Raw genomic sequence first — 16797 nt, 5'->3', positions numbered from 1 at the left:
CGTCTGTGTGTACCCAATATCGATGATTTGTTTGGCGGAATGTGATGTATGATGACGTTTGTTGATAGGAGCGCCCCACACCTCACACAAGTGTGATTCTTTTATACACCATTGACTCTGCAAAAAGCACTCGTGACAATGCATGGAGGATATATCTCCTTAGTATACTGGCAGTGTTCACAAGGAATTCGCTGCTCATCAATCCAGTGGATTTAGCAAGATTAGCTACAGAGACCCTCTTATAGACAGCTAGTCCCTACACAGCCATGCCGTATCGGTCCAGGGCTTTACGATTATAGCTACGGACACACACGTGCACTGAATAAAGATCTATTTTATCTGGACGGTTTGCCTCATACTGGCATTTTCACAGTTGGGGCAGCTTGTCCACCACGCGCGTGTCAAATCTAGGGAGGAGGTTTGCGGCATGAGGGTAAATGAGCTGGTAGGACTGTTTGATCGTGACGTCCGCCACGCCGACAACGTCTCCGATCTCTATCTGGGTCTTCTTCTCGGCCGAGGCCTGGGAGGCCATGTAGATGGCGGCCGCGGCGATGGAGATGGGGCTCTTGCCGGCCAACAAGTCCAACTCCACGATCCTCCCGGCGATGAAGGTGGCGGCCATCTGCACCTGCTTCGACAGGCCCAGGTTGGTGCAGAAGCGCGACATGAAGTCCCCCGTGGTGATGAGGTCCACGCTGGTCTTCAGTGCCTTGACGATCAGCTTGAAGCACCGGCCGACCTCCTTCTTGGAGATGCGGGAGACGGCACAGATCTCTTTGAATGTTCTGGGAACTCTGTCCTGTCTGCAGGCAATGTACAGGCAGGCTGAGGCGATGGCATCATTGCTGCGCCCATTCAGGATCCTCTGCTCGTAAACCTGTTTGAACAGACAATTTGTTTTGTCTACGATGTCCGTCGGTAGGTGGATGCGGTCCGCCATGGTGGCGATCTCTCTGAAGGCATTGAGCATGGCCCGGTTCGAGCTGCTCAGGTTGCGGCGGTTGTGGTACTTGGAGTTGCCGAACTCGTCGAAGCTGGCCGCGCCCGTTCCCCTGCTGATCGAGGTGGACAGGTCGTCCTCGTTGAGAAGCGGGTTCTGGGAATATCCCACCCTGGACGGGTCTTTGGTGGCTTTCTCGTCGGTGAAAGTCCGCCACTCCGAGCCCACGTCGATCACGCGGTCACACACCACGAGGCCACACTGCGTGCAGATCATGTCCCCTGCTCGGTAGTCCTCCACCAGCTGGGCGTCAGGGTGGTTCTTACACTGAACCTTGGAAAAAGACCTGGCGCCCTTTTGACGGCAGCCACTTGTCGACGCCATGTCAATCCCTTTCTCTTATCTCTTATATATATACACAGTATATACTGTATATATTAATTAAATATCTATCCCTGGCTGTATGTTGGTCGTCCTCTGACCATATACAATACTACTCAAAGGGACTGGTTGTCCGAGTCTAGGACCCGATGCAGTGGTGTCCGGTAAGAAGTTAACCAAGATGTCAACCCTGGTGATTAAGAAGTGGATATGAATATCTATCTATATATAATGCAGCGATGCCTGTGTTGTAAGGCCAAATACCCTGACTCGTACGGAAGGTGCTGTCGGGCGTTGAACAAGAACTTGGCGGTTGAACGCAATATAGTCTGGAGAAGCTATGTCTCAGAGATAAGCAAGAAGTGGAGTGAATACTGCTTGCATCTGAACGCAAGGAGTAATGACCAGCCTTTATATAGTGCTTGGCTGGATGCTTGTGACATCTCTCTGATGTCACGATAAGTCAGCTATATCCAGATATGGAGTTTTACATTAGCATCTTTTTTAGTTTCTTCGAAAGCCTGCCTGCCTGCCCGCCTCCATATGTGGCGCTCTGAACCTGGGGTATTTGAAATGGCGAAGAAATGTATCATGATGCTCAGGAGGACCCGGACCCACCGACTCTCACTCTCCAGCATGCTTCCCCAGCTTGTTGAGAGTGAGATGACTTCAGCATCAACAACGTTGATGCGCGTTCATTGCCAAGACTACCCGCCGTTTAGTCATGGCAGTCATGCAGTGTTTTGTTCAGTTACGGCCCTGGTACATGTGTGGTTGAGAGCTTGTAGATCAGCTATTTTTGCAGACTATCATTGTACAATGAATATTTATGTAGAATCTTATTCGATTTATTGATATATAAGAAAAATAAAACCTTGCTTCTTTATTATTCTATGAACTTACATGAGCAAGATTAAGTGGTGAAATTAATTGGTTCTAAATTTCGGTTTGGATATATTTTTGGAGAGCAGCCCAGATGATGTATACTTTTTATATAAAACCTTTACATGCCCATTACAGACTTTTTAAAAACATTTTTAGACACTCCAGAAAAACATGCACATGGGCAAAAAATTATTATGCAGGTTTTGAAATCTGTGATCAGTGTGATGTGATTTTACGCAGTGAATTATGTGGTAAGTTGCGAAATATGCGGGAAGTGTGCGCGATTATGCGCCCTTAAAAACATACATACATATACATACAGACATACATACATATATACATATATATATATATATATATATATATATACACATACATACACACACACACACAGTACACACAATACTCCTGGATAATCTGCACCGTTTGGCTAATTATGTCGTAAATTATGCGATCACATACATTTTTCTGGAGTGTCTAAAATCTAGTATCTAGAGTAGCCAATTACTTTGCCCGTTAGTTACAGTAGGGTTAGGGTCGTTATGCCAATTCATTGACAGGAGGTATGATCAGAGGAGAATGGTGCAGGTTGAATAGCATTTTGTACACTATACTCCCGTGCTATAGTTTTATACAAAGATAAGATGAATGCATTTTGCAAGAATTTCACTCTATTGCTTTTATTCTATGTGAAACAATCACTAAAATGTACAGTGACAGTGAAACATTCTCTGTAGTAAAAAACACTGCTTTCTACAACAGTTCTCTCATTTCCACCAGGAACACGACGGGAGAAAATCTCAAAAGGAAAATTGTCAGTCTTCGCGGAATCTTTGTGACATATCTTTGTCTTTGTGACATGTGTCACATCAGGGGTGGGCAACTTTGACGATGGAGAGGGCCACTATATTTCCACACTCACTCCCTAGGGCCATATATTACTGTTGTAGCAAAAATAGCCGATCTACAAGCTCAAAACACGTCGCAGCGCGACGCGTTTTGAGCTTGTAGATCGGCTATTTTTGCTATATTCGAATTGAAATCTTGAATTTTTGCTATTTTTTAATTGGAATCCTGAAAATTAACATTTTTATGTAATTTCAAATGCCTTTAATTATACTTGTGTTGAAGCATTGAGCTACTAATTTAGACTGAAGTAATTAAAGCGGGTCATGTTTGCATGTCGTAGAATTGTAAACAGCTGAAACCAATATTATATCATTCTGACATTAACCTGAGGGCCACATTAAGTGAAGGTGGGGGCCGCATGTGGCCCCCGGGCCGCCAGTTGCCCACCCCTGTGTCACATGAACATAATGTTAATCTACAGTATGTGTAAACCTGAAGGTGTCCAAATGCAGATTAAATGGTTGCTTTGTCTACTTAAAGATGGAGTGTCGTGATTTCCTTTTCACTCTAAAACATGATCATCAGGTATTATCATTATATCTTTTACATTTTTTGTTGAAATGTCGTTTTTATGTGGACAAGCCCACCAGTTCTTTAAGTTTGCCTGGTTATTCACCTGAACTGAAGCCGTAGCCACAGCTGTTGTATGATGAAGGGGGAGGGATCATATTGTGACTTATATCACTTTTTTTCATTGGTACGTTTGACTGTCAAGGTTTCAGCCTCCAGGAAGGAACCCTAAATACCCCAGCAAGCCAAATTACGTCATGATGACATTATGATGACGTCCTCCAGTGACGTTCAGGACTAGGCCAGATCACAGTCCATATGGGGATGATCTTTACGTCATTTCCAGGACGTCTTCACCAGTTAAAATAATATAGCTTATTCTGGGCTAAATCTGACTAGTTATGATATGACTTAAGTTGATGTGGCCTCTATCAGACTCTCTCTGATTCATCCAGGGACATCTGTCTTAGTGGGCAGAATTTATGTTGGTTGAAATCAGGTGATATTCTGGGCCAGATCTGACTAGTCTTGATTTGGCCCCAATAGAGACGTCACTAATAAGTCAAGGTCCATCATTGCACATAACAACCACACCAAGGGGTCTAATGAAGTACTGTCACCTCATAAACACATGACATAACAACCACACCAAGGGCTCTAATGAAGTACTGTCACCTCATAAACACATGAAAACCTGGAAAAAAATAAATGCAGCACTCCATCTTTAACTAAAACAGTCCTGTTTGTAGTATTATCCATAATATATGGTATAACAGTAAACACAACTGCATAGCCAGACATTAGATTAAATCTAAACACAAACTAGAAATGCAGCAGCAGAAACTACCTGAAATAAAAATACAAACTGAAAATGTTGTTTCCATTGATTTTTTGAAATATTGACTTCTCACCAGTACACCAGTACCAGTATCTGATTGTAGGTGAGCAACCGGGGCTCACAATAGAGTATGTTTTGTGCTAGTGTGCTTGTAGACAAATCCACAGAGCGCTGCCCTGTAATTGCACTCTCATTATTGCCGCTCAACACCGCAGTTATTTGTCTATTGCACTACAACTACACAAATACACACAAATTAACTCATTGACTGCCACAGTCGACATAGTGTGTTTTTTTGTTTTTATGCTAGATACCAGTGCTCTTTGCTAACCTGAGTCACTGTTTGATTCTCAGTAAAACAAAGGTATCCTTGGCTTGGCACTGCCAAATAATGTCACTGGTAGGCTGTCCACAGCCCTCTTCTGAGACACAGAGTAGACACAAATGGTGCCATATTATCATGAGCATTAGTTGAGGACAAATTATATGAAGATACTAAGATAGGTTGAAAATGGGTCCAGTCGTCCTGTAATATTTACATAATCATTTCCCCTGTATGAGTCGTTATGTGTCTCTTCAGATTTGCAAATACAGAAAATCCTTTGCCACAAATTATACAATTAAAGGGTTTCTCACCTGTATGAGACCTCATGTGTGTTTTAAGATTTGCATTTAGACCAAATCCTTTGCCACAAACTGTACAGCTAAACCGTTTCTCCCCTGTGTGTATTATCATATGTCTATTCAGACCTCCTCTGTGATTAAACAGTTTGCCACAAACGGTACAGCTAAAGGGTTTTTCCCCTGTGTGCGTCATCATGTGAGTCTTCAAGTTGTACGTTTTACCAAAGACTTTGCCACAAATGTTACACATAATGGACGTGTCCAAGGCTGGACTGCTCATGTATAGAGTTTGTTTTGTTGATGTCAGATCCTGGGACAGGTTGTTGCTCATAAACAATCCTTGTCCTTCCACGTGTTGCGTCTTGTATGATGTCATTGTGTTTACAGCTGTCTGATCTTCCCTGGTCTCCCCCCACACATCACTGTCTTCGGTGTCAGATTCAGAACAGTGTGAAGAGAGGAGCTGAACATCACTCGCTGGTTGTGATGCTCCTCCACAGTCCTCTACATAATAAGCTTGTGTTTTCATGTGTTCAGCAGCTGAGGTGCTGGCTAGAAGTTCTGTCTCTCTGTTTTCCTCATCACCTTCTGCTTTCACCGCTAGTAGTGGCAACGATGACCCATCAGCCCCCTCTGGTCTTTGAAGGAACTCCTGTTCTTCTTTAATCTGTTCCTCCTGGACCGGACTGGGGCTCCTCTCCTGCTGTCCAGGAGAAACCTCATCTTTACCAAATGGATCTAATGGAATAGAAACTGAAATAAACAGTAATCTGTTACTCTCTTACAATTACCTTATTATGTAAAATAATAACATGTATTCATACAGAGACTCTCAATGGGCATTCTAATTACACTGTCATGTGCCAAAGTATAACACAGGCTTTAGGGGCACGTAACTGAAATTGACAGTTTTCTGAAAAAGCTATGTTTCTATGTCAGTGGTTCTTCGATTTTTCAAAAATAGCAGACCTACAAGCTTGTAGATCTGCTATTTTTCAATAGCTAAAGCATAACATAATGGTAACACCAAAAGGGGTTCCCGCCCAAAATGGGTTAAATAATAATAAGAATCACACCCATGTGAAGTGAGGGGCGTTCTTATCATCGTACATCATCATCATGCATCATCTCATTCCGGCCAATCAGAATTTGCGTCCTCACTCCTCACCTTCGTCTTCAATGTTTGCGTTACACAATGATTGTGTTTACACAAACACTCAAAATTGTCCATTCATTGTCTGTGGCATTCAATGTTTGTGTTGGGAGTTAGGACAAAAGTTGTGTAACACACACCAAAAGCTGGACATAGGAGGGCCTATCGCCCCTCTAAAAGAGGCTGAATTATCAACGTTTTTGAGGGGCGCTAGCCCCTCCTACGCCCAGTTTTCCGGGTTTGTGAACACAAACATAGGCTGTTGAATGGCTGATCACCCCATAGCAATGATTTGATTGGCTGAGCAAAGTACAGTACTACATATTGAAGATAAAAGTGAAGACGCCAAAAGTGATTGCTCGGAATGACATTTGTGATGATTTGATTGGCTGAGCACGGAATGTGATGTATAAGAGCACGCCCTCACTGGTGTGATTTTGATAGTTATAATTAGATGGTTACAATGGATCACTAGTATTTTTAGCCCATTAATTTAATCTGATCTTTTTAATTAATCTTAAATGTAATTCATCAGGTTCCCAATGGAGACACAACAAGTCTAATTTGTGTCTCCATAGGGAACTATACTGCCGGTGTTTTTCATTTACTGTGAATAAAACAGCTTGGAAGGCACTCATTGTATCAACTCAAAGTTGTGTTATTGATTAAATTAAAAAAAGTCTACTATCCTGCCAATAAATATCGTTATTGATTGATTGATTGAAATATGTATTAACCGTTTGCAGAATTACAGTACATTTCAAGCACAAACTCAATACAAAGGCTGTTAACTGTGAGTGGACGACCCAATTAAGCATTACACTTGTTTACAATAGGGTCCACCATGTTCAATTCATCAAAACATTTAGAGACGTACAAATAGACACTTCTAAATATAGACAAAGAACAGAACAGGAATTCATCATAATGGTAGTAGTTACACTACTACACAGTACACAATCATGTTTAAAAATAAGCCAATTCTCAGAAAATGTTCTTTGGTAGTTGAAGAACTCAATGTTTGGCTGTTTCGCATGTATATATTTATCTATAGACTATCGCACACGTGCACTCACAGAGTAACGTCAGATCAGCGACACGCCCCCTGACGCTCGTTACGTTCCCTTCCGTTTTATGAATGGAACAGTAGCCAAGATGGCCCTGACAGAGAGACGGCAGGGGAGAGAACAGTGGTCGGGAGTTTACTACAGTCCGCGCAGTGCGTTTGTATGAATGAAGACCAAGCTGTAATCGGATCCTGGTGGAGGAGAGAAACCCTAAGAAGTGAATCCTTGGTGCGTTTTCTCTCACTGACTGGTACCTACCTGCCTAGTTATAATATTCTGTGTGAATTTACTGAATTACTGTTTATTGAGTGAAGGGCTTGCCTTCACTTTTGTCCAAACGGGACTAAAATTGTGTTTATGCATTTTGCCTAACTGGCACCCCAATGCCGGAGCGGTTGTGCAAAGACCCGCCCCCAGCAGCACTGTTTATTTGTGCGTGTAGTATTTTTGTTGACAAAGTTGTAAATGTCAACAGTATACAGCCTATATCCATATTCCATGCAAAAGCAAGCAGCACGCTAGCAGACTAGTTCTGTCTTTCAACAATTGTATTATTATTTTCACTATTACATTACCTGATCATCTTCTTCTTAATTAAAATGTGATTAATATTATGAAATTGTTACAACAACAAACCTGAACCGTGAGCTCTGATTGGAGCATTCATTAGATCCATGTGTCTTCGCTGCAGCTCTATGTGTTGTTGGTATTGGACCAGGGTTCTGACGAACACAGCTAGGATGTCCTCGGCGACGGCAGTCAGGCGTTCATTGACGAACAGTCTCAATGTTTCTATATCAGCCATGTTCGGTTTTAACAGCAGTAAAGACTTGGCTTTAATGTGTGTGTGCTGATAAAACTACTAGAGTTACCAGACAGATGTTTATCAGAGATTGAAACGAAACGGAGCTGCAACACACTAAAGACTGATATCAAAACAAACACAGGCACTTCCTGACCGACAACGTTTCTGCGCATGTCAGGTATCTTCTTCTCTCGGTTTAAATGGCGGGCGGGTTACTACCAATAAGGGTGCATACCGCCACCTACTGTATGAAGTATTGCATTCATTGATTGAAGTATTTATTAACAGTTTGGAGAATTACAGAATATTTCAAGCACAACTCAATACAAAAACTGTTAACTGTGGACGACACCAGAAAGCATTACACTTGTTTACAATAAGGTCCACCATGTTCAATTCATCATAACATTTAGAGATAAACACTAAGCACATTTTCGTTCAAAGGAAGTCATTGAAATTTGTATTGTGTTTTTATGACATAAAAATACACAAAGATGGAAAATATCCAATTGTTTTGGCATACTTTTCATTTACCTACGTCTTTAGGTATTGAACCTGCCCACTTTCTTTTCTCTCTTTCAGTTTATCTTTTCAGGTTTCTGTATCTCTGCAGGTCATTATCTCTGGTCTCTATCTCTCTGTATCTATGGTCTGTATCTCTGCTGGTCATTATCTCTGGTCTCTATCTCAGGTCTGTATCTCTGCTGGTCATTATCTCTGGTCTCTATCTCAGGTCTGTATCTCTGCTGGTCATTATCTCTGGTCTCTATCTCTGCTGGTCATTATCTCTGGTCTCTATCTCTGCTGGTCATTATCTCTGGTCTCTATCTCTCTGGACTGTATCTCTGCTGGTCATTATCTCTGGTCTCTATCTCAGGTCTGTATCTCTGCTGGTCATTATCTCTGGTCTCTATCTCAGGTCTGTATCTCTGCTGGTCATTATCTCTGGTCTCTATCTCAGGTCTGTATCTCTGCTGGTCATTATCTCTGGTCTCTATCTCTGCTGGTCATTATCTCTGGTCTCTATCTCAGGTCTCTATCTCTGCTGGTCATTATCTCTGGTCTCTATCTCTGCTGGTCATTATCTCTGGTCTCTATCTCTGCTGGTCATTATCTCTGGTCTCTATCTCTCTGGACTGTATCTCTGCTGGTCATTATCGCTGGTCTCTATCTCAGGTCTGTATCTCTGCTGGTCATTATCTCTGGTCTCTATCTCTGCTGGTCATTATCTCTGGTCTCTATCTCTCTGGACTCAGGTTTCTGTATCTCTGCTGGTCATTATCTCTGGTCTCTATCTCTCTGGACTCAGGTTTCTGTATCTCTGCTGGTCATTATATCTGGTCTCTATCTCTGCTGGTCATTATCTCTGGTCTCTATCTCTCTGGACTCAGGTTTCTGTATCTCTGCTGGTCATTATCTCTGGTCTCTAGCTCAGGTCTGTATCTCTGCTGGTCATTATCTCTGGTCTCTATCTCTGCTGGTCATTATCTCTGGTCTCTATCTCTCTGGACTCAGGTTTCTGTATCTCTGCTGGTCATTATCTCTGGTCTCTATCTCTCTGGACTCAGGTTTCTGTATCTCTGCTGGTCATTATCTCTGGTCTCTATCTCTCTGGACTCAGGTCTGTATCTCTGCTGGTCATTATCTCTGGTCTCTATCTCAGGTCTGTATCTCTGCTGGTCATTATCTCTGGTCTCTATCTCTGCTGGTCATTATCTCTGGTCTCTATCTCTCTGGACTGTATCTCTGCTGGTCATTATCTCTGGTCTCTATCTCTCTGGACTGTATCTCTGCTGGTCATTATCTCTGGTCTCTATCTCTCTGGACTGTATCTCTGCTGGTCATTATCTCTGGTCTCTATCTCTCTGGACTGTATCTCTGCTGGTCATTATCTCTGGTCTCTATCTCTCTGGACTCAGGCAAACGGACAGCATGAGGACATTTATTGAATTGTATTAAAGGGGCATTCCACTCATTTTCAACATTTTACTATGTCATTAATATACCTTAGAGCTGTTGTGTGGAAATAATAAAAAAGCCCCCCCATTCTGTTTCCTAGAACTGTAATTATGAAAAAAAATCATTAACATGGTGAAACACATCTTGATGACATCATCAAGATGTGTTTCACCATGTTAATGATTTTTTTCAGACCTCTAGTTCTAGGAAACACAGAATGGGGGGGACTTTGTTATTATTTCCACACAACAGCTCTAAGGTATATTAATGACATAGTAAAATGTTGAAAATGAGTGGAATGCCCCTTTAATAATAATAATAATAATAAACTATATTTATAGAGCACCTTTCATGACACGAGTGCAGCGCAAAGTGCTTTACAGGAAAAAATACAAAAGACAGACAACATAAAAATCAAGGCACAGTCAAAATACATTCAAAATACACAGGGCTCCATTTTCGTCACCGCTAAACCCCTTATCCCTAAACTCTTTTCCTTTTTTTTTGTATTATTTTGCAAAACATTTTTGAATAGTTAAAATTGCCAGTCTACAAGCTTTTCAGGCTATCATTTATAAACGTGGGACTGGAGACCCTCAGCCATTCGCTGGGCTAAAAATAAGAACTCTGGTACGGCTCATCTTCATCCTCAGTTGGTGATGGAGGAGTGCATGGCTTTACCCGAGGGAAGCGCCGGGAGGGTGGCGGGGGTTTAAAGGCAGGCGGGGGTGTTGAAGGAGGAGGCAGCTCTCCCTGTGTGGAGGGAGGGCTCATCATGGAGGTCTGGAGCCGAGGGATGCACTGGGGGGGTGGCGGGGCAGGAGGAGGCAGCTCTCCATGTGCGTAGGGAGGGTACATCATGGAGGTCTGGAGCCGAGGGAAGCACCGGGGGGGTGGCGGGGGTTTAAAGGCAGGCGGGGGTGTTGAAGAAGAAGAAGTGGTTGATGGAGAAGGAGGAGGTAGCTCTCCCTGTGTGGAGGGAGGGCTCATCATGAAGGTCTGGAGCCGAGGGAAGCACTGGGGAGGTGGCAGGGGTTTAAAGGCAGGCGGGGGTGTTGAAGGAGAAGGAGGAGGCAGCTCTCCCTGTGTGGAGGGAGGGTACATCATGGAGGTCTGGAGCCGAGGGAAGCGCCGGGGGCTTGGCAGGGGTTTAAAGGCAGGCAGGGGTGTTGAAGGAGAAGGAGGAGGCAGCTCTCCCTGTGTGGAGGGAGGGCTCATCATGGAGGTCTGGAGCCGAGGGAAGCACTGGGGAGGTGGCGGGGGTTTAAAGGCAGGCGGGGGTGGGGGTGTTGAAGAAGATGATGTGATTGATGGAGAAGGAGGAGGTAGCTCTCCCTGTGTGGAGGGAGGGCGCATCATGGAGGTCTGGAGAAGGGCCGCGGCCACTAACGGGACATACAGAATAAGAACAACAAACATGTTAGGAGATATTATTTAATTGGAGCTCACAATGAGATGTGCTGAATAGTGCATGTTTAAAAACTAAAAAGAAAGGCCCAAAAGGCCTCACAGGTTCACACATTGGAGGGCCCCGTAAGAATTTTCACTAGGATAGATAGCACCTGTTGATGCTGTTTGGATGTGCTTGAGGCTGCATGTTTATCATTAACCATAATGTGTGTCTGTTTCACTTGCTGTGCTGAATGCCCTATTGCAGATCAAACTTATCCCTAATGGCAAATCTACTGACACATTCATCTTACATTTATTATGTGCATCATCATCCCTTCTTAACTCATTCTGTGACACGGTCATGCACAGTCTAATGGCGTTCGACTGCGCATGGAAGTCGACAACTGCCGATGTCTTACCTCCTTCGCCGTGGAAGGTCTGCTCATCGAAACCATCTACTTGTCGTCCTCCTGTCTGTGAACATTTTGAACAATGTGGAATTGATATGAGTATAGGTCAGTGATGAAACCCTTTCCTCTCACAAACAAATGTTCAGTGGAAGCTTAGACTAGTAACGACAACTCAGAAACGTCTCAAACATCAATGATATACAAAGTGGAGTTAATACCTGCTGAGGAATCACCATCGCTGTGGCCTCTGCCTGGTCTCTCAGTCCTCTGCGGCTCTTTCTGCATCTGAGTAGACATCTTGAGAGAGAGGGAGAGAAAAGCATGTCAACAATATTGTTTAGTTAAATGATTAAGGAATATTGTTTAATGTTTCAATTAAAAAATGAAACATAATAGAGAGATTATAGAGAGATTGTAACACTGCACCTGATACAATGATATATTGCAGTCAGAGCCACAACACCAGCCAGAACCGCAATGACGAGTATGACAGAGTATGTCAGAAACTCCATCTTTTCCATCTTCCATCTTCCATCTGAGGGCAAACAAGCACAAGTTTCACTATAAAATCACATGAAAGACAAATGTGTATAAAAGAAAAGTGAAAATAAATGTTTCCAGCAGCTCAGTACAGTGCTTACAGGCTACAGACTATAAAAGTAACAATAGTTCATACCTGTGACTATGATGTACTTTTTACGTATAGTGTTTATTCGATGAGGGCGTCCATTCCGTTGCCCAGTAACTCCAATTTGATACAATCCAGACATGGAGATGCTGAGGTCATTGATGCGGACACTGCAGTTATTTTTGCTGAGATCTGGCTCCAAGAGCCCAAACGGGCCCTTAGCTGCATTGGCATCCTTGGAATCGAAGATGATGTCATCCTTCCCACATAGAAGTTTAGATTCACACTTCATCAGAATTACAGACGTGGCTTTGACATCAGCACCATGCCTGAAACTACAGCCAATTACAGCACTGGTCCGACGCTCAGCTGTAATGGGGTCTCCATTGTCGTAGATGATGTCATCATCAGCACTGGTCCGAGGCTCAGCTGTAATGGGGTCTGCATTGTTGTAGATGATGTCATCATCAGCACTGGTCCAACGCTCAGCTGTAATGGGGTCTTCATTGTCGTAGATGATGTCATCATCAGCACTGGTCCGAGGCTCAGCTGTAATGGGGTCTCCATTGTCGTAGATGATGTCATCATCAGCGGTCATCAGTGGTACCTGTACGTAGCCTACTGTAAGCAAATATCTTTTAATTATATCATTTTATATTCTTATATTCTAAATATTTCATGATGAATTGTGAGATGGTTAAAAACAAAACTTAACTAAATATACATTACAAACATAACTAAATATAAAGTGTACTGTACACTGTACATGTTTGTGTGACTGTGACAACAACACTATAAAGACTAGCCTACCTGTGTCACTTATCACAACAGCATGGAGCAGCAAGATGAGAACCAGAGTCTTCATTCTTCTACTGTAGTTCCACAGTCCACCGTCTTCCTTTAAAAAGCACACACATAATCTGTAATTAATTCAAATGTATTACCTGGGGTGATCTTATTGCGACCGAAGGTCCCAGTTAACTATGGAATCTTGGGTTTATCGTAACTCAAAATCCCCATACAAGGGGCGTTTTTCGTCACTCAAAATCCCCATACATGGGGAAAGTCCCCATATATTGTGCCCAGGCCCACCCCAAAGTTATTAGTGCAGCCGGCAGCCGGAGTTCTCAACAGGCCCGGAAATTAAGGCTCGGCCCTACCTGGGCCCTCATCAAACCCTGTACATTCAAGACACTGCCACCGCTGCCACCCTTAGACCTCTATATATGGAGCTGACCAGCCTGACCTGACCTGACATTCCATATGTTGATCCGACCAGGTGAGGTCAGATCAACATATGGAATGTCAGGTCAGGTCAGGCTCATCAAACCCTGTATACTCAAGACACGCAACATATTTATGGCGACCTCACCCTTTAGGGTGAGGTCGCTTCTCGTCCTCAGGCGTCTTACTGGTTATTATTATTATTATTGCTGTTAAATCAAGCAATTAGGACATCGGAGGTGCAATTTGAACTTTTATTTTGTTGACAAACTGCACAGCAATCTGAGACTTTGTGTGTGCGAGGTATTGAGCATATGATTAAATAAAGAACAAAAGGCGAGTGTGCTACTGTATGTGTAATATTATGATGTCTCGAACATGTTGTTTCAGGGACATGTGGTATTTTGGCCATTGCTATGGTTGGCCACTAGAGGGTAATGTAAACCTATACATGATGGACCAGAGAGATTCCTTTGCAGGAAAGGCCTGCTGCCTGTTACACTGTTACATAAATTCCTGCTGCCTGTTACACTGTTACATAAGCCTGTTTGATTCCCTCTGTGGGAAGGAGTAGTGTACTGTGATCATTACTTCATACATTGTGGACATACATTGATTTACATTTTACATTTTTATTCCACATTCTATGACAGGCTACTTTTGCCTATAGTTGTGTATATTCGTACGTCTCTAATTGTTTTGATGAATTGAAAATGGTGGGCCCTATTGTAAACAAGTGTAATGCTTTATGGTGTCGTCCACTCACAGTTAACAGTTGTTGTATTGAGTTGTACTTGAAATGTACTGTAATTCTGCAAACTGTAAATAAATCAATCAATCAAGAGGTGAAATATGAGATGTATATGAGTCACTTAGACTTTTATCTAACTAATAGTGTGTCCTATATATAATTTAATTTGATATAATTTGAGGGCGAAATGTCTCTTCTCTCACAGAGGGAGGGAGGGGGAGAGAGAGGTAGGGATTGGGTCATATCCCTGATGAACGGGTTTGGAGTCTTTGGACTAGTATAAATGTTCTTTTGGTCCTGGACCACCTAAATATACCAACCTGAAAAACTAGTATGATAAGTAATGGGTTGAGTTATTTTCTCATAAAATCAGAACCGGATGGAGACCTTTCATTCTGGGTGAAGTGTTGTTGAATCAATGGGAGAGAATTGAATAGCCTACAGTGTGCAGAGATGACCTTGCTTTACTTCAAATCAGATATTCACCCTGAAACATTGTTGTGTATGGAGACAAGCCATTTCACACTCACAAGGAAACACTTTCAAATCAGCTTTTCACAGACATTTAATTTCTCATCAGGCCTTGAAGGTATGGGGGGATCTGCCACTGGCACTGCATCAACCAGGAGCCAATAGAGTGAAGGTATGGGGGGATCTGCCACTGGCTCTGCATCAACCAGGAGCCAATAGAGTGAAGGTATGGGGGGATCTGCCACTGGCTCTGCATCAACCAGGAGCCAATAGAGTGAAGGTATGGGGGGATCTGCCACTGGCATCAACCAGGAGCCAATAGAGTGAAGGTATGGGGGGTTTTGCCACTGGCTCTGCATCAACCAGGAGCCAATAGAGTGAAGGTATGGGGGGATCTGCCACTGTCTCTGCATCAACCAGGAGCCAATAGAGTGAAGGTATGGGGGGATCTGCCACTGGCTCTGCATCAACCAGGAGCCAATAGAGTGAAGGTATGGGGGGATCTGCCACTGGCTCTGCATCAACCAGGAGCCAATAGAGTTTATTGTCATGATTTGTCAACTCGACTATGTTGGCTTTGTCCGAGGCTTAAAGGTATTTAAATAAATACTTTTTGAAACGTCTATGGGAAAAATGGGATGGGAAATTCTCTTCTGGTGCCCTTGTTGTTCTGAACAGGGGCAGCACTGCGACGCTCTATGGAGGGAGTGGTAAGCATTTAGCTGGTTGAAGACAGACCAGGCATGCTGTCATTTGGACACAAAGAGCTATTAGTGACCTTGACACACACACACACGCACGCGCTCGCGCGCGCGCACACACACACACACACACACACACACACACACCAGGGCAGCCAACACCCCTGGATCCTGCAGGACAACTGCATTGTAATTCTCTCCTGGATTTGGTATCAAAGCCCCAAACATCACCAAAACACAGGAACTTACATCGGCTATGTTAAAAGGTTTCTGGGGGGAGACCCACAGCTTAATCGGGGCGTCTGGGCAGTGCATGCAATCATACAGAGATGCTCAGTTAAATAATGAATGCGTATTATCAGAGATGGGTCTTACATTGTTTCAGTCATCAAATCAACTTCTGTATTATAAATGGTAAATGGTGCATTTATATACCTTTATCCAAGGCGCTTTACATAGATTGTGCATTACATTCACCCATTCACACACACATTCATACACCGATTGCGGCGGAAGCCATGCAAGGTACCAACCAGCACATCGGGAGCAATTTGGGGTTCAGTGTCTTGCCCAAGGACACTTTGACATGTAGCCAGGAGGAGCTGGGATTCGAACCGCCGACCCATGGATCATTGGACGACCTGCTCTACCTCTTGAGCCACAGTCGCCCCTCTTGAGCCACAGTCGTATTATAGGCCTATTTGTGTTGAAATGGATGAAACTATACGCGTCATTTTACAATGCGAAAGCAAAGCAGGCCTGATAAAAGTATCCAGTCCAATGTTTGCAGCCCTGACACACACACACACACACACACACACACACACATTCAAATGACTTTATTTGGATCTGCACAAGAGGCGCAATACATTAGATCCAAACACTGTTCAGAAGAAGCTTACGGTCAAACCAGATACAACTGCTGCACATGCTTAACACACAGAGGAATACATATAATTGATCACATACATACTACTACTTCACAGATAGACAGATTTTTTTTGTTTAAGCCACTAAAGGATAAATTAAACATTGTCTTCTCCAGATAGATAGACTGCCCGCATGTCTATAATAAGCTACAGTCCATAATAGCTACAGAGACAGAACAGTATTTAGCCAACTTTTTTACATTCATTAGCCATTTTA

The 16797-nt window shown here is 43.2% G+C and overlaps 3 protein-coding genes across 3 annotated transcripts in view; 1 reads left to right on the top strand and 2 right to left on the bottom strand.

Moving 5' to 3' along the window:
- Positions 1-367: 367 nt before the first annotated feature.
- Positions 368-1327, bottom strand: LOC306933709 (transcription initiation factor IIB-like; the record flags this gene model as incomplete). The annotated part of the gene is made up of 1 exon (XM_079516019.1): positions 368-1327. One exon carries the CDS (start codon positions 1325-1327, stop codon positions 368-370), a length of 960 nt encoding a protein of 319 aa, XP_079372145.1.
- A 1889-nt stretch (positions 1328-3216) lies between these two features.
- LOC306933169 (uncharacterized protein) lies at positions 3217-8271 on the bottom strand. Its single transcript, XM_079515255.1, has 2 exons — positions 7947-8271; positions 3217-5843 (listed from the first exon to the last, which is right to left on the bottom strand). The coding sequence occupies exons 1-2, from the start codon at positions 8113-8115 to the stop codon at positions 5002-5004; spliced, it is 1011 nt and encodes a 336-aa protein (XP_079371381.1). The 5' UTR covers positions 8116-8271; the 3' UTR covers positions 3217-5001.
- The window catches only part of fgf5 (fibroblast growth factor 5), a 49872-nt gene continuing 40502 nt past the window's right edge, over positions 7428-16797 (top strand). The window contains exon 1 of the mRNA XM_079515257.1: positions 7428-7538. Coding sequence (XP_079371383.1) covers positions 7473-7538 — 66 coding nt within the window. The 5' untranslated portion in view covers positions 7428-7472. The remainder of the gene's footprint in view (positions 7539-16797) is intronic.

Source organism: Electrona antarctica (assembly GCF_951216825.1).
Source record: "Electrona antarctica genome assembly, chromosome: 12".
Classification (NCBI taxonomy): Eukaryota; Metazoa; Chordata; class Actinopteri; order Myctophiformes; family Myctophidae; genus Electrona; species Electrona antarctica.
Note: the sequence above shows the minus strand (reverse complement) of the source record. Positions and strands in the feature narration are given on the sequence as shown.